The sequence below is a fragment of the Podarcis melisellensis genome, assembly GCF_964234715.1.
Source record: "Podarcis melisellensis genome assembly, chromosome: 8".
In the NCBI taxonomy this organism is placed as follows: Eukaryota; Metazoa; Chordata; class Lepidosauria; order Squamata; family Lacertidae; genus Podarcis; species Podarcis melisellensis.
The window spans coordinates 28,305,884-28,331,271 of NC_138540.1; the positions used below are offsets into that span (position 1 = coordinate 28,305,884).

At 47.4% G+C, this 25,388-nt stretch overlaps 1 protein-coding gene across 4 annotated transcripts in view; it reads left to right on the forward strand.

The window, feature by feature from the left end:
* CHD5 (chromodomain helicase DNA binding protein 5) overlaps nt 1–25,388 on the forward strand; it is a 62,036-nt gene extending 36,648 nt beyond the window's left edge. For 2 of the 4 annotated variants that reach the window (XM_081923388.1, XM_081923389.1), the window contains exons 26-43: nt 347–519; nt 1,696–1,870; nt 3,684–3,776; nt 5,480–5,568; nt 5,863–5,996; nt 6,862–7,006; nt 7,832–7,991; nt 8,786–8,865; nt 9,243–9,372; nt 9,945–10,043; nt 11,837–11,971; nt 12,976–13,084; nt 14,527–14,659; nt 15,343–15,538; nt 17,483–17,646; nt 18,348–18,462; nt 18,605–18,655; nt 22,060–25,388. In XM_081923388.1, coding sequence (XP_081779514.1) covers nt 347–519; nt 1,696–1,870; nt 3,684–3,776; nt 5,480–5,568; nt 5,863–5,996; nt 6,862–7,006; nt 7,832–7,991; nt 8,786–8,865; nt 9,243–9,372; nt 9,945–10,043; nt 11,837–11,971; nt 12,976–13,084; nt 14,527–14,659; nt 15,343–15,538; nt 17,483–17,646; nt 18,348–18,462; nt 18,605–18,612 — 2,138 coding nt within the window. In that variant the 3' untranslated portion in view covers nt 18,613–18,655; nt 22,060–25,388. The remainder of the gene's footprint in view (nt 1–346; nt 520–1,695; nt 1,871–3,683; nt 3,777–5,479; nt 5,569–5,862; nt 5,997–6,861; nt 7,007–7,831; nt 7,992–8,785; nt 8,866–9,242; nt 9,373–9,944; nt 10,044–11,836; nt 11,972–12,975; nt 13,085–14,526; nt 14,660–15,342; nt 15,539–17,482; nt 17,647–18,347; nt 18,463–18,604; nt 18,656–22,059) is intronic. The other 2 variants (XM_081923390.1, XM_081923391.1) reach the window with 2 other exon arrangements.

The following is a 25,388-nucleotide window of genomic DNA, read 5'->3' on the forward strand; positions in this document are numbered from 1 at the left end:
TAAACTAAAAAGCCCCAGGCATCGTAACCTTTTCACACAATAGAGTTTGCCACAGTCCTCTGATCATGGGAACTCCTTCCTGCAGGAGGCACTAATGGCCACCAACCTAGATGGCTTGAAAAGAGCCTTGGAGAAATTCACTGGACAACGGGAAGGTTGTTAATGGCTACCAGCTTCAACGGCTAAGCTCTGTCTCCATGGTCAGAAGCAGTAATGCTTCTGTTTGCCAGTCTCTGGAAGCCGCAGGAGGGGAGAGCACTGTTGCTTGTGGACTTCCTGCTGGACAAGGTGGGTCATGGGCCTGATCCAGTAGGCTCTCCTCACACACGTATGTTCTCCCTCCCAGGTGACAATAAAGACGTCGAGGACAGCAGCGTGATCCATTACGACGACGCGGCCATCTCAAAGCTCCTGGACCGCAACCAAGATGCCACTGACGACACGGAGCTGCAGAACATGAACGAGTATCTCAGCTCTTTTAAAGTGGCCCAGTATGTTGTGAGAGAAGAGGATGGTGTGGTAATGCGTTCAGAGTCATGGTTTACCTTCCTTTTCAATAAGTTTGCTTATTTCATGCTGTTGCGTTTTTTAAAAACACACAAAGCAACATTGTGCATGGCACACTAAAATCTACACACACACACACACACACAACTTTCTAAAATGGTACAAATAAAACATATAAACAAATCTTACTGAACGCTTAAGGAAAGTAATACCCACCTGCCATTGGAATCTGTTCATCGGGGCACCGAAGAACACTCCATCGGGCAGAGATTGGTGGTGGTTTGTGATTCCGCCATCTTGAATATCTTCAAAGCCCAAGCCAAACCCATATTTCTAGCCCTTAAGTATTTACTCATTTGTGTATTTCACTGTGTTCATGAATCGCTTCCTGTGAAATACCTCTGCGCGATTTAGCGGTAAAGTCACATCCGGGCAGCAAAGGTTGCCTCATAACTTAAGTGTTGGAGCAGCTAGTTCATTTATTGTCCACCCTTCGCTATCAGGTCCTACTTACAGCATGAAAACACAATGTGAAAAACAATTAAGAACAACTTGCCGCCATGAAAAGGTGGGTAAAGAGGTGCAAATTCAGCATTGGCTGGAAGCTGTGCAATGAAGGTGCCAGACACACCTCTGTGGGGAGGCATTTCCACAGCTAAGGGGCCACCACAGAGGAGGCCCTCTTGTGGTCCACCCACCCCTGAAGAGGAGCTTACAAGAGGCCCCCTCTACCCATCACAGCACCAGTGAGGGTGTGTAGGGAAGGAGGTGGTCTTTCAGGATATTTGGTCTTCAGTTATTTAGGGCTTTAAACATCAATGTGAGCCTCTTGCATTGGGCTGGGAAATGAACCAGCAACCAGTGTGGCTGTTTTAAAGCAGGTTATATGTGATCTAAATGGAACCCCGGCCAGTAGTAATCTGGCTGCTGCATTTTGGAGCACCTGAAGTTTCCAAGTTGTCTTCAAAGGCAGCCCCACGTAGAGTGCATTGCAGTAATCCAGTTTGGAAGCTTCTTTCTTTCTTTCTTTCTTTCTTTCTTTCTTTCTTTCTTTCTTTCTTTCTTTCTTTCTTTGACTACAGCCCTGCCAACATGCCCCATGCAAGTGTCTCCTTTTGGGAATGGTTACTTCCATCTCTCAAAGCTGTGGTTTGAGAGCTGTTCCCTTCTCCCCTCTTCCGCTTGCAGGAGGAGGTTGAGCGTGAGATCATCAAGCAGGAGGAGAACGTGGACCCCGACTACTGGGAGAAGCTCCTGAGGCACCACTATGAACAGCAGCAGGAGGATCTGGCCCGTAACCTCGGGAAAGGGAAGAGAGTCCGGAAGCAGGTCAACTACAACGACGCCTCGCAGGAGGACCAAGGTGAGGCTGTTGTGGTCCAGGGGTGGCAAACCTGCAGACCTCTGACTGCTGTTGGACTCCATCACCCATCAGCCCATGGCCAGTGGCTAGAAATGGACGATGGCAACTGTAGTCCAGGAACTTCTCTCAAACATATGCACTCATCCTATCCAGTAACTTGAAAACTAGTTATTCCCGGACAATCTTTCCCGGGGTGTCCCCACGTTACACTGTACGTGGGTGTAAGATACCTGTAAATGGGTTCAGCTACTCGTGAGAAAGAGCCTACACATGTTTAAACTCGACATGTGCAGCTGCCCCCCGAAGGAAGATGTATTTTGCTCACACAGTGATTCTCTGTGCATTCTCTCCACGGGGCTATGATCCTGACCGGTTTTCTTCTGTGTGGTTTAGCTGTTGGACTAGATGTCTCCTTGGTTCCCTTCCTATTCTACAATTCTCTGATTCTATTTCTAAGTGAGCATTCAGGGGAAAGGATGGGAGAAGCTTTCACCTGTCCTTTTGAGAGTTTCCTTGCTGCTCACATTTTTAATGTAAGGGTGACCAACCTGGTGCCCTCCAGATATTCTGACTACAACAACTCCCCTCAGCCGCAGTTGGCATGGCCAGTATCCAGGGACAATGCAAGTTTTGAAGTCCAAAGCATTTGGAGGTCACCGTGTTGACTACCCCAATTTAATAAGTTCCAGATATTTTTAATGCTGCCAAACAACCCAATGTTCTCTGTGCTGGGTACATTTTGAAAAGGGGGAAAAACTGCATAGGGTATAACTTGGATGTAAAATCAGAACTAAATTTAAAAGAGAATCAGAATAAAAGCAAAGCTGAAATCAGCAAAGAATGATGCTTTTGATCTACAAAGAGGGGTGCCTAACCTGTGAGATCCCTCCAGCTGAAGCCCAACGGCAAATCCCAACGCAGTACAATTGCATCTTGCACAAGCCTTACATTCTGGGATGTCGCGTATACCCAAACTGGCCCCTTGGAAAAGCCCCTGAGTGACCATCGACTTACCCGGTGCACCAAAAAAACATATTAAATGTTAAACGTACATATGGAACGTTTGCAACCATCAGTCAAGAGAATTAGCTGACCCCTATTTATGGGTGCATTGATTTATTTGCAAAAATGCTTTAATGTAATATAAAGCTATTTCTGAGTAAACAATTAAAAAACCACAACAGTATTCAACCACTTTTCCTAAAAGCAAGTGTAAAAATCAAAGAAGAATATGCAGCTGCAAGCCATAAATAAAGCTGGCATGTGCAGAGAACAAATGAAATCAAGAACAAAAAGTCCAGGAAAGTAGAAATCCATGGGTAAACATGTATGTTTTTCATCTGCCTAACAAATTACTTGAGGGGGTGGGCATTCCCGAAGGTGTTTGCTGCCCACTAGAACGGCCCACTGCCACGTTGTCACCAAGTGACAATCTGCTGATCATTGCAGTGAGCAGCAGGGTCTTCTTGGAAGTTCAGCTTGGACTGTGTTTGGGGAGGTGACCTGCTAGGTATCCCCCCCAAAAATTGTTTAAGTACCTTTTAAATGTCAACAACCGAATCTTGACCTTGGCAGGCTTAACCTTTGCCTCTTGTGTTGTTGTTGTTTAAATATACGTTGCGAGGAGATGATTATTATGATGCTTCAAATGTTCACGAATGTGAGTTCGCGCTTGCGGCTCAAAGCGGCAGAGTCCTCGCAGTCCCTTGAGGACTCTGCCACTTTAGCCTGCTGCTGCGCCCAGCCTTGAGCCTCTTAGCATCGGACCCATTGCTTCTCCCTCTTGAGACCCCTCCCTCTCCTCTGCCAGCAGAGTGGCAGGACGAACTGTCCGACAATCAGTCTGAGTACTCCATCGGCTCTGAAGATGAGGACGAAGACTTTGAGGAGCGGCCCGAAGGTCAGAGTGAGTCAGACCTTTGTTACTTCGACGGCACCCCATCCCTTTCCTCGTCTGGGCTGACATCAGCCAGGCATGTTCCAGCAACTGCTCTTGGGCCCTTTGAGGCTGATCCCGGCAGAAGTGGGAGCAAAGTGGATGGACAGCAGACATTTGCTCAGCATCCTCAGAATCCACTGTGGGTGTTGGAGCAAGGCAGAATGGGGTGCAAAGGAAAAGGGGGATCCTAATTCCTTTGCGCAGTTACCCCTGGTTGACCCTGCAGACCTGGAGCTCATCTTTAAAGTCTAGCCTGCAATCTTCCTTGTCATGTCTCTCCCCCTGCCCCCCCCAATCTCAGACCAGTGGCTCCCAAACGTCTTTTTTTGGTCCACCGTCCCCTTTGTTGCATAAACCCATCCCCATTGCCCCCTATAAAAAGCATGATTCCGAACAGCAGTTTGCACGACCCAGCATGGAAGAGATGAACACGGTAAAATTCAAAACAGTCACAATTCATTGCACGTCTATTCAAAATCCAATTGGACAAGATTTATGCTTGCTGTTGTCTCTGGTAATTTCTCTCGCTTACAGCATGGATGCTGGGTGGATGTTCTGTATTATTTCATTAATACTATTGCTACAAAGTTGCTGAACTTGATCTAGCAACGCTATTCTGATAGTCACTTGCACCTCCAGCACCTCCCTGCCACCCCCTTGCCTCTTAGTGCCCCCCCCAGGAACTCCCCCCCCTGCAGGTGGTACCACCCACTTTGGGAACCACTGGTTTAGACCACCCTTCCCTTAGCTGATGGCCTCCAGATGTTTTGGACTACAACTCTCATCATCCCCAGCCATCACAGCCATTTGGGACCACAGTTCCCATCAGCCTCAGCCGGCAAGGTCATTTCAGACTACAACTCCCATCAGTCCCAGAAGGAGCAGCTGTTCTGCCTGGGGCTGGTGGGATTTGTGGTCCAAAAGATCTGGAGGCACCAACTTTGGGGAAAGGCTGACCTGGTCTGACCCCGTGGAAAGGAGGAGAAAGTTCCTTCTGTTTTGGCAGTTCTGTGCAAGAAAGGCTTTGCTGACATTGTCTCTCCTAGATCATTACTGAAGGATCTCTACCTATCTTGCACACACTGTTTAAAGTCCCTTTCTCTCTCATCTTTATATAGAAAACACCATCCTAAAAAACAAAGAAAGTGAGCTTCATTCTTGGCTGAGTGGGAATTTCAACCCTGGCCTCTCTAAGATTTTAGTCCTCATTTATCCTCCTCAACAACCCTGTGAGGTAGTTCAACCCAAGATCACCCAGCGAGCTTCATCGTGGCCAAATGCTCTCCCAGGTCCAGTTTAACACCCTACCCAATAAAACATCACTGTAGCCTCTCAGCCCTCCTGGCTCACAGCTGAAGACACTCTGAGAGTCAGCGAACAAAGCCTAACCCAGAAGCCCTGCCCTATATTCTGGACCGAGTCCTTGCAGCGATGCCTTCTGAATGCAGGGGTGCTCTGGTGTGGTGTATGCAGCATTCAAGTCTTCATTTTTTGGTCCTCAGTGGATCCCAGTCCACGTCGCTTAGCTTAGCATAGAACCATGCATTATTATTTTTTAAAGTGCCCTAGAATGTCTAGAGCACCGCCTCCCTCCAGAGGGCATTTTCGAGGCTGCAGCTTCCTCCTAGGATCTCAGCTTATTGACACAGGATCTCTCTGACGCTCTCTAGGTGGCCGGCGGCAGTCCCGAAGGCAGCTGAAGAGTGACAGGGACAAGCCCCTCCCACCGTTATTGGCGAGAGTCGGTGGGAACATTGAGGTACGTCTTGGACAACGCTGTTCATGGACAGAGCTGTTGGCTAGTGGAGCGGACTCTCCAGAGAGGTGATGGACCCTCTTTCATGGGAGATTTCCAGACTTTAGATGTCCATCTGCCAGGGATTCTGTAGCTGTGATTTCTGCATTTTGGGTGTGTGTGTGCTAGATGACCCCTGGGGTTCCTTTTCCGGTCCTACAATCCCATGCTGCTTTGCCTCTTTGTCCTAGGCATCTGAGAATGCCATCTTTCACCATATTCTCCTTCTTCTCCACCCTTCCCTGACTCTCTTTGCAGGTTTTGGGCTTCAACGCCCGCCAGCGGAAAGCCTTCTTGAACGCCATCATGCGCTGGGGGATGCCCCCTCAGGACGCCTTCAACTCCCACTGGCTGGTGCGGGACCTCCGGGGGAAAAGCGAGAAGGAGTTCAGGTACTGGGTGTCAGGGAATGGTCTGAAGACAAGGACTAGGGAGTGCATTCTATGGCAGACCAGCCTCTCTCCGATGCAGAGCTAGCGGGGGAAGAATCACAGAGAAGAGAGAGAGGCAGAAGCTGAACAGCTTAGTGGGGAGTTACCCAGTTATGAGATAATGACGACAGAACCAGAAGGGAGGGGGCAGCTAGTTGACACGTCACTTGAGAGCGTGGAGGATTCCCCCTCCCCTCGGACTCAGAGGTCTGAATGTATCAGAGAGCAAAGAAGCCAGAGGGAGGGAGGAACTTCCCATTGGCGCCCAAAATGCTGCGGAAACCGGAAAGTTGATTAGACTAGGCATCTGCCCTCCTTGCAGAGAGCTTGTGCTTGCAACATGTAATAAAAGGACTATAAATCTATCAACTGCTCGTTAATTCTTATCTGTGAAGTTGCCAAAGGGAGGGGAGGACTCTCCACGCCTGGCACTGGGGGTGCCCCACGACCCTTCTCTCTTCCTGCCCTTGAGACCTGTTTTGGAGTAGTCACCGGGAGCCATGGCAGAGAATGGATGGACTTCTGTGGAGTGGATTTCCCATGCGCTTTGCTTGATTCCAGCCTTTTCTAGACCAAAGCAGACTTGTGGGATCTGCTTTATGCTTTTGCTAGGATTCCAGGATCCAACACCTGGAACTCTGGGTAGAAGACACGGGGTGTTGGTTTGATTACTGGTTCTAAGCTGAGTCTTTCCACACAGAGATCTATCCCTGCTTAGCTCAAGATGTCTAATTTAAGGGTTGGGGCAGTTGCATCTATTTTGACTTAAGACAATGGAAGCCATTTGCCCTGGCGTCTCCCTCCCTCCTGTTTGTTTCCTCCCCAGGGCCTACGTCTCCCTGTTCATGAGGCACTTGTGTGAACCCGGGGCAGACGGGGCGGAGACCTTCGCTGACGGCGTCCCCCGCGAGGGGTTGTCTCGGCAGCATGTGCTGACCCGAATTGGCGTGATGTCGCTAGTAAGGAAGAAGGTGGGTCAACTCTTTCCTTGAATTATTTCCTGCTAGGCTTGCTCCCGAGAACTCAGTGAGTTGATGGAAAAGTCATTGTAAGACTGTTTATATGGCTTTAGTTGGGTCCAAGTTGACTTCTACATGTTACCCAATGTTGCTCTCATAGCTGATGGGAATTGTGGCCCCAAATGTCTGTAGGGCACCAGGTTGCAAAAAGTGAGATTAAGTTAACTGATGTAGCACTGCAGGAATGGTTTTCACCTTCTATTTAAACAGCAAGGTGTTTCGCTCTTTCCTGTTTTAGGGTTGTTGTTTTTTGGGGGGGAGTTAGTGTGAAATGACCTTCATTTTTGTGTTTGAGTTCTGAGTCATCATAGCTCTGATGATGACATCATTAACCTGAATATAATTGTTTGCATGATGACGCCATTAACTTGAATATCACTGCCTGGATAATGGCATCATTAACCTGAATATCACTGCCTGTATGATGACATCATCAACCTAAATTAGGGCTGCCATACGTCCAGGATATGTCAACAACTTTGCCCCCCCCCCAAAAAAGAAAGAAAGTTCAACAACCTCACTGTCCAGATTTTCACATTTTGAAATATGGCAACCCTAACCTAAATATCATTGTCTGGGTGATGATGTCATTAACCTGAATATCATTTCATTTTATTCACAACCTTTTGTTTCTGAAGCTGCTTCTTACACCCTGTAAGAAATGGTGTTCTTTAAACTTTAAGAAATAAATGGATTCTCTCTCTGTGGGGGGGGGGGGGTCTAACCCTATGTTCCTTGCACCTTCTCTCTCCCAACCCTGCCCATTCCTTGATCCAGGTTCAAGAGTTCGAACCTGTCAATGGGAAATACAGCACTCCTGACCTCATCCCGGAAGGCCTGGAGAGCAAAAAGGGAGGGGAGGTTCTCTCTTCGGACCCAAACACGCCTGTCCCAGCCAGCCCAGCTCATGGGCAGGTGGGGCCCACGTTACAACCAGGTATGGCTGAAACATCCCCACCTGGAACCCTGGAAAGCCACTGCCAACCCATGTGTAGAAAAGACTGGGCTAGACTCAACATCAGGTAGCTGCTGGATTGATATACAGTGGTACCTTGGGTTACATACGCTTCAGGTTACAGAATCTGCTAACCCAGAAATAGTACCTTGGGTTAAGAACTTTGCTTCAGGATGAGAACAGAAATCGTGCTCCAGTGGTGCGGCAGCAGCAGGAGGCCCCATTCGCTAAAGTGGTGCTTCCGGTTAAGAACGGTTTCAGGTTAAGAACGGACCTCCGGAACGAATTAAGTACTTAACCCGAGCTTCCACTGTACTGCAAATTGGGGGGGGGGGGGTGGAGAAACTTTGATCCTCCAGATGCTACTGGACTACAGTAAAAACCAGTACAACCCGAAAGTTGTTGAACTTTTCTTTCAGGTTGTTTTTTTAAGACAAACCCCAAAGTTGTTGAGTGATTTTTCAATTGACTTGCCTAGGAGCCAGGGTGTCAATTTCACCTTTGGAATCCCGGTAATGTCCGGGAAAATCCAGGCATATGGCAGCCCTGCTACAATGCCTATCACCCTTGGCCATTGGCCATACTTGCAGGGGCTGATGGGAGATGAAGTCCAGCACAGCCTGGAGGGCCACTCCTGATACAATGATGGCTAATAGCTGTAGAAACAGAACCACCAGCCTTAATAATTTCCATGCAAGAGCCCAGAAAGCGGATTTGTGTGCAGGATTTTGACAAGCTGCCGGCATTTCATTTGCGGGCCTTGTCTCTTGTTTCAGACAAAGCGGACCCACAGCCAGGGATCCCCCAGGAAAAAGATCCATTGGAGCAGAGGGCAAAAAAGCCACGGGAGAGCCAGGTAAGGGCACATCCCCTGAGCTAGGAGGGGCATCCTTGGGGCACAGATGGGGACTTAAGTGTTGCAAGTGGGATGTTGAGATGTTGCAGATGGGTTGTTGGCAGCAGGTTAGTTAAAATAATAATAATATTGAATTTCACGCAGAAAGGGATAACCCAGAATAAACTGGGGAAATATATGGGTTGGCATCAAGAAAATCCTACTAATAATAACAAAGAAGAAAAAAGAAGGGTAGAAAGAGCAGTGGGGCTGATCCACCAGGGCGAATAGGGCACTGACCCACAGACCGCAGTCTACCTTCCAGCAGCCCCCATCAGTATCAGACAAATTCATACTGGAAAGAGCTTGGGGTGATGGAAACTCTACTTTATGTTAAGGTGCCGGTGAACAGAGAGAAAACGGAGAAGGACGAGAAGGATGAAATTGTGGTGGGACAAGCAAAACCAGGCGAAGAGAGCATTGAAGAGGGCGAGAAGGCAGAGCCTGTCCCTGAGCAGCCAGCAAAAGGTGTGGGGCTGATGAGATGCCGTGGGGAGGTGACAGTGCAAGAGCAATGGGTTTTGGGGGTCGACCGGTACCTCAGAACGACCCATCAAACCGGACCCTGCTCTAGTTCGCTTGATGTCATTTTGTACCTGGAGTAGTGAGCCAGGGTGAGGAACATGGGTTCAAAGCAAATCTTTATTGTCAATGACCAGCACTAAGAAAGAAAGCACGTAGAATTATCTAAATGTGCATAATAGGGTGCAATAAAAAGTAGGGTAAATAAAGCTGCCTCGCATCATAGTGTGCACATCCATAGGATGAGGGGCTATATTATATAACCGAACAGCACATAGCTAATCTATGGAACTCACTTCCACTGGAGGCAGTGATGGCCAACAACTTGCATGGTTTTAAAAGCGGAAGATGAGGCTATTATTATATTTGGGACGAGACAGTAAGGCCCCAAAGAGGGCCATATTATCCCCACTGCCCCAGGGGCCCATTCCTGATGCAAAGCTGCATTCATCTCCTTGTTGGCTGATGTGAGGTTTGCTTCGTTCCCCTCCTCCCTGCCTACCCCCCACCCTGCCCAGCTCCTGCAGATGAGGCCTCCCAGGAGAATGAAAAGCCAGCCGCAAAGTCGGAATCAAACGCCAGCCCTTGTAAAGGAAGCAGTAAAGAACCCAAGTCAGGTAAGAAGCCCACTCTTCAGCTTTTACCCAGCTCAGCACGCACAGTCATATGCAAATGTAACTTTTCCTTTGTTTCTCATATCAAGGGTCAAAAGGGCTGTGTCCTGTGGCTGTCCCTTTGGCCGCTACTGCAGACCTTGCTTGGGCTCCTCCCCACCAGCTTCTTGAGGGCCAGGAACTTGCTCAATTTCCTCCAAAATCAACAACAACAACAGCAACATATTATTTATACCCCATGCATCTGCCTGGGCTTCCCCAGGCACTCTGGGTGGCTTCCAACAAAATATTAAAATACAGTAATGCATCAAACATTAAAAGCTTCCCTAAACAGGGCTGCCTTCAGATGCTTTCTAAAAGTCTGGTAGTTGTTGTTCTCTTTGACATCTGGTGGGAGGGCGTTCCACAGGGCGGGTGCCACTACCGAGAAGGCCCTCTGCCTGGTTCCCTGTGATTTGGCTTCTAGCAGCGAGGGAACCGCCAGAAGGCCCTCGGAGCTGGACCTCAGTGTCCGGGTAGAACGATGGGGGTTGAGACGCTCCTTCAGATATACTGGACCAATAAATCCTTGATTTTTCAGGATCGATTTGCTTTCTGTCCTGCGCAAGTGTTCTGAAAGGTTTCTTAAATACCCCTCTGTTACAACTGCAATGTGGGCAGGCAGAGGTTCCTGCTGCACTTGGGGCCCCTAGATGAGGTTTGCCAGGATAAAAGTCAGGGCATCTTCTTCCAGCTGGGCATGGCTTGAGTGCCAAGCTCACTCTGGAGCATAGGAGGCAACTTTTAGGGGCCGTGAGGGCTTCAGTCCCCACTATAAAATATTTGAGGGAGACGGGCTCCCACAAAGTTGTTGGGCATACCCATTCAAATGGTGTGTGTGTGTGTGCACTGTGTCATGTGATCAATTATGTGAGGTGGGACTCACCTGGGCCCCTACAATGTTTTATTCAACTTGGCACCCCTGCTCTGGAGAACCTGCTCCATCACACACTTGAAGGCTGCCAGCTTGGATGGCTTTTGAAGAGGGCTGGTCAAATTCATCGGGGAGAATAAGGCAATCAATGGGAACCAGCCATCATGGCTATGCTGTGCCTCCAGTGTCAGAGGATGTTTCTGAATCTCAGTTGCTGGAAACCACAGTGTGGGGAAGGAGGGGGCTCTTGTGCTCAGCTCCTTGTGGTTTCCATTCATGGGCATCTGGTTGGCTACTGTTCTCCGCCCCCAGCGATTAACGAGTCACTTTTGATTAGCAATGAGGGATTACCCTTCATAGAGCCAGCGTTAGGACAGGCAGACTTGATGGATTCCATCCACTTTACTCGGGATATTATTAATTTAGCAGCAACTAGCCATCGTTATATAGAACCCCTGCATGACTCTGGTCTTCCTAAAGATTTCATTTGGTCTGCATTGTTAAGCAATCCCCCTCCAATTCACCCTCTTTTTATGCTTTTCTTTATTGAAAAATAAAACATACATAACGACAAGTGTGCAGAGTAAGACAGAGAAAGAGGAAGAGGAAGAGGAAGAAGAAGAAGAAGAAGAAGAAGAAGAAGAAGAAGAAGAAGAAGAAGAAGAAGAGTACCCATGTAGAAAACAAAACAGAACACAAAAAAAGTTATTGTAATTAACCGGACCTTAACCTAATACAGCATTTATAAAAATGAATTCCCCCGGTTGTCACTGTGAGAATGGGGTGCTGGACAGGATGGGCCATTGGCATGACCCATCAGGTCCTTAGTATGTTCTTATGTTTGTGTTCTTGTGATGGGGTGCCCCTGTGTTTTGCTAAGCAGATGATGCCAAGGCAGAAGAAAAGGAGCTGTCAGAGGCTCAGCAGAATGGAGAAAAGGAGGAGGAGGAGGATGGGAAGAAGGATGACAAGAGTGGGATCCGATTCATGTTCAACATCGCTGATGGGGGCTTCACAGGTACATGCGAGCAGGCCCCAACCTCCTGGAAAGCCAGCCTCCCCCTGTGAGATCCTGGTGGCTCAAGCTCTGTTCCTTCATTGGAGGCATGCTTCATTATTACCATCTCAGCTCCATATTTTTGGTTGGAGGTTGGGAAGCTCAGAGCAGTGACTTTTACAGAGACACAGCGAGCAGCGCTCTCCTCAGAAGGAGAGGGCAATTCTGATCCAGTCGCATATGATGCATTACCTTCCCCAAGCAGAGGCTGAGAGGAGGGATGCAAAGCTAGGGCAGCAAGCTGGGCAGAGACACAGCAGGCAACCTCCTCTGAGGGCAGATAATTCTGCCGTGCCCTGCACAGGGAGTGACTGATGCAGAGACATGGCAGAATTGCTTGCCCTCTAACTGGGAGGAGGAGGAAAGGACAGAGCAGTGAGTTATGCAGAGATGCGACAGGCAACGTCCTCTAAGTGTACACAATTCTGCTATGCATTGGGAATTGTGCACTACTGATTTTTACTGTTTAGGGTTTGTTGTCTTAGACTGTACGCTTTGTGGGGTAGAATTTCTTACTTCAATTGCGTACAGAGCCGTGTACATTGATGGCGCTATATAATTAACTGTTCAATATTAATATTAATAATATACTATTGGTAATAATAATAGTAATGACGAAGATGAATTCACAGAGAGGCATAACACAGGATCAGAGGTAAGGCAGAGCCCTGGCAACCCGCATAGAAATGTAGGGAAGGGACCCTTAAGGCCCATCTAGCCCAACCCCCATGCAATGGGGGAACCGCAAGAATTTCTTGGCTTGGTTGCCTGGACTCCTGGGCAGCCTGCCGTCACTGGGCTCCCTGTGGAGCTAATAACAGCAGTCTCCCTTCGAGAGTTTGTGCAAGGCTTCTTACCCACAAGGGCTGTGGAAATGTCAAGCATTATTAAGCCTCCTCTTGACATTCCAGTTCGCAGCTGGTGTGGCGCCTGAAACGCAGCATTTCTCCGCTCTCACTTTACAGAACTGCACACGCTGTGGCAGAACGAGGAGAGGGCAGCTGTCTCCTCGGGGAAGATTTACGACATCTGGCACCGGAGGCATGATTACTGGCTCCTGGCAGGAATCGTCACGTATCCTTGGCGTGGTTATGGGAAGTCAGGGCTGGATGTGGCGGTGGTTTCCTTCAGCTGCCTCCTGCCGAGTCAGACCATTTCTCCATCTTGCTCAGTATTGCCTACACTGACTGGCAGCAGTGGCTCTCCAGGGTTTCAGGCAGAGGTCACTCCTAGCCCTACTTGGAGGCGCTGTCGGGAATCGAACCTGGAACCTTCTGCATGCGAGGCAGATGCTCTAGCCCACTGAGCTACGGCCCTTCCCTGTTCCTGGCCCATGTCAATTTTGCACATATAAGTTGGTCCAACCCTGTTTCTGCATTAATGTGGGCTTATTATTATGTTTTGTTTTAAAAATGCACGCAGATTCATATTCAGCTCCCTATTTTATCTTGTGTGCACATTTCCAAAATGTGCATTTTGGTATGTTTCTTGAGCTGAGGGCTCAAAACAGGGAGAAGTGTGAAATCCAAAGGGCAGTTCACATGCTTATTCGGCCAAGCTGCATACACAGAGATATAATAACCTAGGCAGCTGCCCAATCTGAGTCAGACCATTGGTCCATCTGGCTCAATGTTGTCTACTCTGACGGGAAGGGTCCTACGCAGCCCTACCGGGAGATGGCACTAGGAACTGAGCCAGATGGGCAGCATACATTTCCTTATTATTACTGGATTTTGTGATGAAAACAAATGCATCCAAAGAAAGCATATAACAGGGGCAAGTTCACGCAGAACCACAGTTTTTTTCTCAGCAGATCTGGCCCTGTTACAGGTGCCACATAATACCCATTCCATATTTGTAAGAACTCGATCCTTTAGTGTGGTGGCACCCACACTTTGGAACTCCCTGCCTATTGAGATCCGGCAGATGCCTTCACTCTATTCTTCATTTTGGTTTTAGGCAAGTCTGCCTTGTAGGTGATGCAAGTTTTAATCTGTTTTCACTAGTCTATTGTTATTTTTCAAAAATAAATAAATTATTGTTGTTAATTTTTTTTAGTGGTTATTTTATTGCTTTATCTTTTTGGTAAACTGCCCTGACATGGGGTTTTTTTTTGGGTGGTGTTTTTTACAATCAATTTATTTGAAATAAATAAAATGAAATATCAGTGAACATGCAAAAAACACATTCCGTTAGGAGAAATGTGCATGAAGATTCTCTGGGATAATATGAAAATTGCCCAAGCTGAAGTGGAAATGGGGAACTGACTACTTTTAAGGAAAGGGATGGTACTGTGATGTTTTTATTGTTATTATCTGTAGTTGTATATTCTATTAATGTTTGATTGTTTTTTAAATTATCCCCCCCCCCCCATTTCTATTTTATCTGTAAGCCACCTGTAAGAGTCTCTGTCAGGGAAAAAGGCAGGAATGAATGAATGAGTGAATGAATGGAGATGTTTCAGATGCCAGATGGTTCTGTTGTTCCCTTAACGCCTCTCCCTTCTGCTTCCTAAGTCACGGCTACGCCCGCTGGCAAGACATCCAGAACGACCCACATTATGTAATCCTCAACGAGCCCTTCAAGTCAGAGATCCACAAGGGTAACTACTTGGAGATGAAGAACAAGTTCCTGGCACGGCGGTTCAAGGTGGGTTTCCAGAAATACCCGTTCGAGAGCAGCCATGTTTGCAGAGGATAAAACCTATCACCAGGTCTCAGCCGCAATAGCAAAAACAAGCTTCCATGGACAGAGGCAGTGTACCTTTCAGGGTGGACTGATGTAAATTAGGAGTGGGGAGCATATGCAGCCCTGCAAATATTGCTGGACTCCCAACTCCAAGAATGATTCAATTGAGGATGTAACATAGCCTGAAGGGTCCCCAGATGTCCTCACTCCTGGTGCAAACAGAGACAATTTAAATGGGTGTTTTAAATCTCTGCAGGCTGTCTTGATGTGCCCCCTCATCCACATCCCCCTGTGTAATGGGATATTGAAAGGATAAGACTATCAGTGGCCACTAGGCATGATGGCTATGCTCTGCCTCCACAGAAGCAGCAGTGCTTCTCAATGCCAGTTGCAGTAAACAAGAGCACTCTTTGGGCTCCTGCTTGTGAGTTTTCCATTAGGGAACCTGCTTGGCCACTGTGAGAACAGGATGCTGGACTAGACGGGCCATTGGCCTGATCCAGCAGGCTCTGCTTATGTTCTCCTGGTCCACGTTTCGCCCATTCTGCTGCTCCTCGGCTGCTGCTATCTGTGTATGAGGCCACCTCTGCATCTTGGAGGATTCTGCAAGGTTAACGGCACTGCTCCCCGTATCCTCTTTGCAGTTGCTGGAGCAGGCGCTGGTGATTGAGGAGCAGCTCCGCCGGGCAGCGTACCTCAACATGACCCAGGACCCCAATCACCCGGCCATGGCCTTGAACGCCCGCTTGGCTGAAGTGGAGTGCCTTGCTGAGAGCCACCAGCACCTCTCCAAAGAGTCCCTTGCGGGGAACAAGCCCGCCAATGCCGTCCTTCATAAAGGTGGGTTTTCCCTGAAAAGGGACCGCTTTTCCCTTAACTCCCTCCACCTTGTCTGCTTCTCCCATGCCAGTTGGGAGAGTGGTGGCTATAGGAATAACGAGGACAACAGGAGGTTGAAGGCAGGTGAGCTGTGCAGAAGCACAGTGGCAAGCATGCTCCAAGCAGGCTGCCGGCTAGTTCTGTAGTAAAAAGGTAAAGGGACCCCTGACCATTAGGTCCAGTCGTGCCCGACTCTGGGGTTGCGGCGCTCATCTCACTTTATTGGCCGAGGGAGCCAGTGTACAGCTTCCGGGTCACGTGGCCAGCATGATTAAGCCGCTTCTGGCGAACCAGAGCAGCGCACAGAAACACCGTTTACCTTTCCGCCAGAGTGGTACCTATTTATTTACTTGCACTTGTGCTTTCAAACTGCTAGGTCAGCAGGAGCAGGGACCGAGCAACGGGAGCTTACCCCGTCGTGGGGATTCGAACCGCTGACCTTCTGATCAGCAAGCCCTAGGCTCTGTGGTTTAACCCACAGCGCCACCCGCGTCCCGTAGAGTTCCGTAGTCCCGTAGTTCTGTAGAGGCTCCTTTTATTAGCAGAAGTCAACAATTGGAAACAGTAGTGAAACCACTCTGAACATGACATATTTCCAACTAAGCACATTTCCAGCATTAGCAAATACACGTGTTAGCAATGTTTTCCCTGATACTTGATTACATCTGCATCCCCGGTCATGCTGCAGCCAAGCATTATGTTTAGTAACCAAATCTGTGAGAGGACAGATGGTCAGGGGAAAACCCTGTTTGCTAGCCAAGAAGGCAAAAGGTCAGGGTGCGTGGGCGCAATGCTCCTTGGCACACTGTTGCATGCATGGTGCGAGGTTTGCCTCAGCACAGGCAGAGTGTCACCTCCACAGTGGCTAAGAGAGGAAAGAGCTTTTTCAGGTTCTAAGGGAACCTGAACTCACATTATCAGCTGTACTGTGGGAGCACTGACAAAATGAACTACTCGGATCAACAACAACAACAGCAGCAACAACAGCAACAACAACAACAACTGGAATTTAAATGTCTGCAATCAGTAAATATAACTCTGTGCGTGTTGTGGGTGTGGGGAGGTGGGGAGAGTTTGCACAGCAAGAACACCCCCAAAAGGTGTATGACTCATCTCTCTCTGCAGAGAGGGTGGCCAAGATGGAAAACAGGCCTCACGGGGATTGGGAGTTGGGGATGTTTAGCCCAGAAAAGGGGATATGAATCCATCTTCAAATATAGGAAGGGCTGTCCCACAGAAGATGGAGCAAGCTTGTTTCCTCCTGCCCCAGAGCGCAGGACCTGAACCAATGGACTCAAATTGTAAGAAAGGAGATTCCGATTAGACATTAGGAAGAACTTTCTGACGGCAAAAGCTGCTCAACAGTGGAATGCAGCTCCTCAGAAGGTGGTGGACTCCCCTTCATTGGAGGTTTTTCAACAGAGGTTGGATGGCCGTCTTTCAGGGATTCTTGAGCTATAATTCCTGCATTGCAGGGGGTTGGACTAGATTGGGGGGGGGGTTACCTTCCAACTTTACAATTAGGTGCCATGGACTTTCATTTCATAGCTTTTTGGGCACCCCATTGGTTACAATTCTCTCTCAGAATCTGATCCCATAATCAGCCCACCAGGCTCACTTTTCTGTCTAGATCAGGAAACAATAAACAATTTGATTTATTTTATTTTTTTATAAATGCTGTTGCATTAAAAAAAACACTAACAATTTTATCATGGGATAAGTTTTCATGGGCTGCACTGTGCCCTGTCAAATGCACCCACAGCTAATGGATTTCCTATGATGGCATGTACTGAAATAAAATATAAGAAATGGCAGCCTAAGTTACACAGAAGGAAAAATCTGCACTGTTGCCAGATGGCTTGGGTACAGGTTTCTGGGGCTCACAGGTGCCCAACTGTCTTGCAGTCCTAAACCAGCTGGAAGAGCTGCTGAGCGACATGAAAGCTGATGTGACTCGGTTGCCCTCCATGCTTTCCCGCATCCCACCTGTGGCCGCTCGCCTCCAGATGTCCGAGAGAAGCATCCTGAGCCGGCTGACAAACCGGGGGAGCGACCCCAGCATCCAGCAGGTTAGAGGCAGCGTTAAAAGGCATTGGTGCATTAGCACACCAATTTTTTGTGTGGCCAGATGCTCTGTGTGCAGTGGTAAAGAAATGAGACAAACCATTTATCTGTTTGGGATGCAACTGCATTCCAGATGTCAAAGAGAACAACAACTACCAAACCTTTAGAAGACATCTGAAGGCAGCCCTGTTTAGGGAAGCTTTTAATGTTTGATGCATTATTGTATTTTAATATTTTGTTGGAATTTTGGAATATTTTGAGTGGCTGGGGAATATTTGGAAATTTTTTTGAGTGGGGTGGGGTATAAATAAATAAATAAATAAATTATTATTATTATTATTATTATTATTATTATTATTATTATTATTATTATATTATATTATTATTATTATTATTCCAAACCATATATCTGTTAGGGATGCAATTGCAATTCAGCTGACCCCGTAGCAGTTCAAAATTCAAGCCTATTTCTCCTCTTCAATTACTTGCACCTCACCCCATTTGAAATTGAGATTATAAATTCCATGGGGCAGAGGGTTGTTCTTTTGCTAAAGTTATTTTGTACACAGCATCGATCGCTAGCAGTTAAAAAAATAATCATTGTAATATTGATGGTTTCTTTGTTTCTAAATGTTATCCACCCAGAGCCTTTGGGGTTGGTTTGTGTTTTCAAATAAATGCTCTTCCCCATCTCCACCCTCTCCAGGCCTCTTTTGGCTCCTCGCAGATCTACAGCAACAACTTTGGCCCAAACTTCCGTGGTCCAGGACCAGGTGGGATTGTCAACTACAGCCAGATGCCCCTGGGACCTTACGTGACGGGTGAGTTGAGGTTCCTTGCAGCTTCCCCCTCTCTTTTATCTCTCTCTCTCTCCTCTTAAGAGTACAAATTTTAAAGTGGGGGCCATGAGTCAAAAAACAAAAGGGCATTGGGCAAGCCAGCTGTTTTCTCTCTTATCAATAGATATTTAGCCGTTTGCGAGAGTTTCCTCTGCAGTTCTCATTGCTACGAGAGGTAAGGCCACACTTATTACTCTCTGATAAACTGTGTTCTGTCATTCTGTCTTTGGGCAGGGTGGGGGTGGCTGGTACTGCTGTGACCGGATTAGTCTTCCTGCAGGTGGCAAACTTGCAACCTTTGGGGTTCGCGTTGTCACCTGACGGACAAAACTTTCGTTGATTTGATCCCCTGAGCTTTACGCTCTAATTCTAAGGGTGCTTTCTATGGTGCAATCCCCGGTTAACACAGCAAGTCTTCGGAGAAATCATGCAAAAGGTTCTACAGCACAACAATCCATGAATTTTGCTTAGCCAGTTGAATTTGTAGGGAGTCAAAAGGCACCTGAAACAAAGGGCATTCCTCTGTTCAAAGGATTTTTTTTAAAGAAAGCATGTGCTCAACATGTACTTTTTCTGGTAAGTACAAAAATAAAATCACAATGCAATAAAAATAATCATTTAAAAAACATTTTGCCCAATTAACTATAGCCATCTTCCACCGGCCAATAGGTTCTAACTCCCCCTCTACCTGATTAATCAGTGCAGCACTCTTTTTTGGTATTAATTAAAATTATGTTAAAATGAGGTGGGGTGGGAGATCCAACCTTAGGGACCCTAATCAGCAACAGCACCTGGGTGGGCAAATGCAAAATAGGTCAGTGCTTCTCCTTTAAGAGTTTGGGGGGGGGGAGATTTCAGCAGGGAGAGCATGCAGGAATAGCTGATGTGCCTGCTGAAATTCTCTCTTCTTCGGAACTCTTAAGCACCCCCCTCTTTTCCCTCTTGCGGAACTGCCCGCCCCCCAAACTTGCTCCCTTCCATTCTTTGCATGGATTGAAGCTCAGAGGTCACTTGCCCAGATATCCTGAGTCTCAGACCTCACCTCTTCCAGCCCACTGGACCTGTCTCTCCCAAGAGCTCTCTGGATCCTGACACCTGCACTGCAAAATGGCATTTACCGAGAGTTGCCCCAACTTTTAATCATCACCCTATTTTAACAGCCTTGCCCTTTAAAGCCTCAGTAGCTTTTAAAATGTTTTCTTTCTCTAGTCTTATTTCTTTCTATTAAGTTCATATCCCTTCTTATTTCTCTATTAAACTCATCTCTTGCAATGAACCTGAGAGGGGGGCTTAACCATATACTCCCCCCCCCACTTATCCTCACAAGCAGCCCTGCAGGTAGGTTAAGCTCAGGTGGCTGAGTGGCGATTTGAACCCAGGGCATCCCAAGTGCTATTCTGACACTTTAACCACACTACATTCTGCTCTCTCTAAAATGAATAGATCACTAGAGGAGCTGGCTTTCTTCTGAGAATCTTCATAGAGAAATGCCATTTTGGGGGTGAAAAAATTAAATGGATTAGGTTTGAATCCTGGGGCCCAAAATGGTGGTTTACTCGGGGCTACTCATCTTAATCCTCATGACAACCTGGTGAGGTAGCTTTGGCCAAGAAAGAGAATCTGCACATCAGACTAATCAAAGAGCTTTTGCTTCTCCTCAGGAAGATGAAGTTATTTAACAAACAGTGGATCTCAAATGGGGAATTGTCAGCATCCTTAGCAAACCACAATTCCTGAGTTTCTTTATTTGGGGAGCTGTGACAGTTAAGTATGCTGTGTTGCCGGTGTATATTTGTTGTGAAAATACTCAAGAGCAAGGACCAATGAATCTGTCGATTTCGGATTATTTCTGTTTCTAATTGTTTCCAGTCTTAAAAAGTCCTCATGCATTTTACCTAATATACACATTTTCTGCAGTATTTATTAATATACACATTTTTGGCAAGCCATTTATCCTAATACAACCCATTTTTGTTCAATATTTTCACTGTCCATTTATTCTTACTCCCTGCTCAATTCCTGATCCACAAGAGGACCTTTCCTCTTATTCCATGGCTAGCACTCAGAAGTTTTTGGTGCTATAATTCAACCTTAAATTGTGATGTATTCTGTAGGTGCCCCCCCAATGCTTCTTAAGAACTCAACAGATGTTGTTGGCCCTGGGTGCATGGCAGGGGGTTGGACTAGATGACCTTTGGGGTACCTTCCAACTCTTCAGTCCTAAAAGTCTATGAATAATTACCCTTTTTCAAATTTTAAGGAAAGGAATTGGCAGATGGTCCATCCACCATTGGGCCCATTTCTGTTGTTTATCACAAGAACCACTCTGTGGAACCAGGAAACTGGCCAGAAAAAGGTTCTTCCTAAGGGGGAAGCAAGTGCTGCCTGGAATATAAAAGGAATGTCACCCTCAGCCAAGTTTGCTGCTGCTGAGAGTCTTCAGGATTGTGCAGAAACCCAGTTTCCCCACACAGCCTCCACATGGCAGCTACTGCCTGCCTCTTAAGCGGACTCTCATTGATGACAGCACAGGAGTTGCTTCTATCTTTAGGTCCAGACTTCCAGTGAAGAGTTTGGAGAAGCAACCTTCCGGGTCCTCACTTGTTTCACAAGAACGTAAGAAGACCCCGCTGGATCAGGTCCATCTAGTCTAGCATCCTGTTCTCATAGTGACCAGGCAGATGCCCCAAAAGGAAACCAGCAAGCAGGATCTGATCACAAAAGCCCTCTCCCCTCATGTGGTTTCCAGTAACTAGCATTCAGAAGCACACTTCATTTGTCCAAGGGATCCAGGTTGAATCTGAATTAATTGGAGCTTCGAAATGCACATAGACCTAAAAGAGGAAGTGGGAAAGAGCTTCTTCCCCAACTTTCTGCTTCAGCTCTATCTACTTTCCTGACCGAGGTGGGTGTGAGTGGGGAGGGGGCTTCCAGAAGCTCCCTGGGTGGCAGCAGAGTACCTCAAGGGAACTGTTGTGCCCTTGAATGCCAGGTTGACCATCTTTGCACTGGACCCTCCATTGAGCCAGCCTTAAAGGCTTGTTGAAAGTGCTTGCATGTTCATTGGGAAGCTGACTGCCCATGCAGAAAGGTCAAAGTTCCTTGTGGTGTGCCTGTTGTAGCTGCCATTCAGGTGATTTGGGGAGCACAAGGCAATGCCACCACTCACCACATGAAAAAGTTGCAATCCCAAATGTAGCTCCAAGCATGCCTTTTTGCATCTTTGGGATTTGACTGCTGCAAATGCATTCCATGTGGGGCTCTAGACAGAGATAAGGCATCTCCTTAACAGGTTTTGACCTCTGAAATCTTGTGGTCCATAGTGGCTTCTCTGCTTTTAAAAATGGCATTGGTCAGGCCACGTGTTTAATTCACAAACTGGCCCTGGCTCGTGATGGAAGTACCTCATAGAATCATAGAGTTGGAAGGGACCCTGAGGATCGTCTCAGCCCAACCCCCTGCAATCCATCTGTCCCATACAGGGATCAAACCTGTTATGAGGACCACACTCTAACCAACTGAGCCATCCAGGCTGAACTCAATCCAAGGAACATAATCCCTCCATTTTTGTCCTTTCAGCAACACCCAATGGACCGCCCTTGAGCCACCTGGATATAAAGGTCCCCGAGCCCCTGAAAGATGGTGCAACCTTAGACTGCAAGGGACAGCATTGCGATGTCATCTGCATCGAAGATTGAAGGCCAGTCTTGGTGGCTCTGGGCTTGCTGTGTTCACATCTCAAAGTGTTCTTCAATGTCCCTTGGGCCATTTCACAAACTTCCTTGAGACAGCAAGATTTTCACTTCCTTGTATCTTGGGTTTTTCTTTCGCACTTTCTTATCGAGGACTTGAAAGGTTTGTTGGCTGGATTACAAATGGGTTCTTCAGTTTTTCGCCTGGATGCTGTCCCCCTTTCATACGCAGCTGATTGAGAGACTGGGAGCAGGTGCCAATGTGCTATTCCTCCCCCCCCCCACCCAGAGATGTGTGGCAGCCATGACTCAAGTGGAGAATCTTGCTAATGCCTGTTTGGCCTGTGCTTGGAAAAGGTACAAGCTCACTCTCTGAGCTCAGACGTTGAACAGGCCAGGTTGGGTAGACTGAATGCTGCTGCTACTGTGTGTGTAGAGGAGGCTCTGAACTGTGGTTGTGCTCAATCCAGATATGTGTTCAAGACTGAGGATGCAACCCGCATTTGAACGAAAAAGCCAACTGAGGTTCAAAAAGAAAATATGGACACCAAGGTCTCAGTCCAGCCAAAGACTCCTGTCGCTTTCTGCAGGAGTTAATCGTTCAGTTAACTCTCTGTCCCATTGAAATCAGTGGGACTTCAAAGTGTTTAATGTTGTTTGGCTAATGGTCACGGTGTAAGGGATTGAAGGCTTTGCAAGGGTCAAGCAATGTAGTTTTTAATTGGTCCCAGTAATGAGGGATATGAAAGCACCAAGCATGTCCTCTTCAAGGCCCATCTCACATGTGTGCATCTGTTGCTTGATTTCCCTCTGCTTAGTGACCGGCAGGTAAATTTGACTGCACCAAAAAGAGTTGTGGTGGTACAAAAGTTCCGTCTTTGGGGTTTGTGAATGCTTATTCCCAAGCAATGCAATGAAGGCATCATGAGCTGGTCTGCTATCCAGTGATGAATGTGCATGTGTGAACCAGGCCTGGGTGTACCTTGATCAAACTTAAAAGGAGATGCATTAATGTGCATTGGGATGTGAACCACCACACAGTAGAAAGTCCTCAGTGCCCCTGAGCAAAAACCAGGGTGAGGAGACAAGGGGGACACATCCCAAAGTGAATCTACAAGTGCCCAGATATGAAAACATCAATCCAGAATTGTTGATTTGATTTTGTCTGTCCACTCCTTGCCATGGCCACTCTGGTCTTTCCCACAAAATGAAGACAGCTGTATATAGCTCTTCCAGAGTGTAATCTGGGCTTGGTCCCTTTCCACCTGTATATGCTTGAGCAATCTGTTCAAAGGGCCTGGATGCCTTCCTTTTTACCAAGCCTCCACTAGCTCATACAGAATGTGCCAGTGTCCCCATGTCCCTGTTGTCTAAATCCCCAAAATGTGCCCTGATCTACGGAGAATGCCCTCTGCCCTGGATAGGTAATGGCCGAAGTGAAGAAGAGATCAGTTGCCCCAGGGTTCCAGGCAAACAGGAAGGCAAGGCAAGTTCAGCACCATGGAGAGTGGTCAACCTGCGGGTTTGAAGACCATGGTCAGCAATCCTGCAGCTCACATAGGCCACAGGTCTTAGCAATGTCTTGGAGCAACCTTTATAACCAGGGCTTAGTATTCCTTTAAGTAAAGGCCCCCCCATGCCCCTTGAAAGTTGCATCTGGCCATTTAAAGGGGCAGTGCCTTTCTTTGCATCTGCTGGCTTCTTCTAAGGCCCCAGGGCTTCAAGCAGTGGAGATACCTTCTCAGGGCAATCCTGACCCTTTGAGGAGTCTGCGGACCAAGGTGTTAGGGGTTTTGTGCCTGTGGCTCCATATGGTGAGGACCAGGGAATGGTTCCATCTCCTCCTTGGGGCTGCCACTGAAGGAGGACTCTGCCTTTGAGGAGTCCTGATCTGTGCCCATGACAAAAAACAGTATTTCCCCAACAAGAAACACCTTCGTATACATTTTGGGTGTATGATCCTGGGATGTGTGCCTCAAGTCTCTGCTACTTTGAATGTCCCCCCTTTTCAGATGCTTTCCTTCTATATATTTCCCCAATGTGCTTTTCAGAGAAGGTTGCACACTCATCCTTTTCAGCGCATGAGCACAACACTCAGTTATTGGGCAATTGTTTTAACAGATGAACCGAAGCTATTCCCTGACAACAAAGCTTCTCCAGCTCCATTCGATTAAGTGAGGGTGGGAGTTTAGTTCCTCATGGTACACACAAGTGCAATGCCAGGAGAGAAAGGCAGAATGTGGAGAAGCCCAGAATGATTTCCTGTGAGCAGCTCAGGATGCCTTATTAGACTCCTAGATCTTTCTGAACTCTGACATCTGGAAGCCCCGTGTCAGCCTTAGCAAACCATTCACAGGTGAGGGGTTGGCCATTGCTGGACTTCTGATATGCTTGCTGACTGCTGGAAGTTGGGAGTCCTACAAGATCTGGAGACCCTCTAATGTTGGGGTTGGCCAGAATGGAAAGCACCCCATTTCCACTCTTCCTGGTCATCAGATTTACTAGTTTTAGCATTGACTCTGCCTGCTTGCCAAACAGTGGCTAGAAGTGTGTTTTTTTTGCTCTGTACCATTAATTAACTTGGGTCTTAGAAATACAGGCAAATGGATAGAGAGAGGCCTGCCTCTAGGTTGCTCATGTGTAGCATTGACAACAAGCCAGCATTCCATTGCTCTGAGCAGGATACCCATATAGTAAGGTGATCGGTTTTGCAGTCTGAAAACCAGTGAGCTTTAGAGTCTGCTGGGATCTTCCCCTGAGTTTCTTTTGCTGGCTCCACCCACCTCAAGTCCCCACCACCTGCCTGCCGTGACCATTTCCCCCTGGCTTTGCCAAGGGTGTCTCAACTCTTGTATAAGGACCCCTCTTCCCCCCTCCTCCCCTATCTGAGTAGAAAGTCTGGCTCTTAAGCTGGGAGCATAAATGCAGGTGAGACCAGTTAGATTTCCTAACACGGGTTGTGGGGTAATGAGAAAAGTGTTCCAAGCTACTTTGCCATATTGCTCCTGTGTTTTTATTTCTGTGATACCAGCAAGTGGGACATCAAAGCAGTGCTCTCCCCACCCTTGGGTGGCCTTTCTGGCAAGTTTATAATGCCACAAACTGTGTCTCCCCACCCCCTTTGAATTCTGTGAGTGTCTCAAAGGGTTTTCCCCCCTGCTTTTTGTTTTTTTTTTAATTTTTGTGTTTTAATAAATCATTTAAAAAAGGAAACCC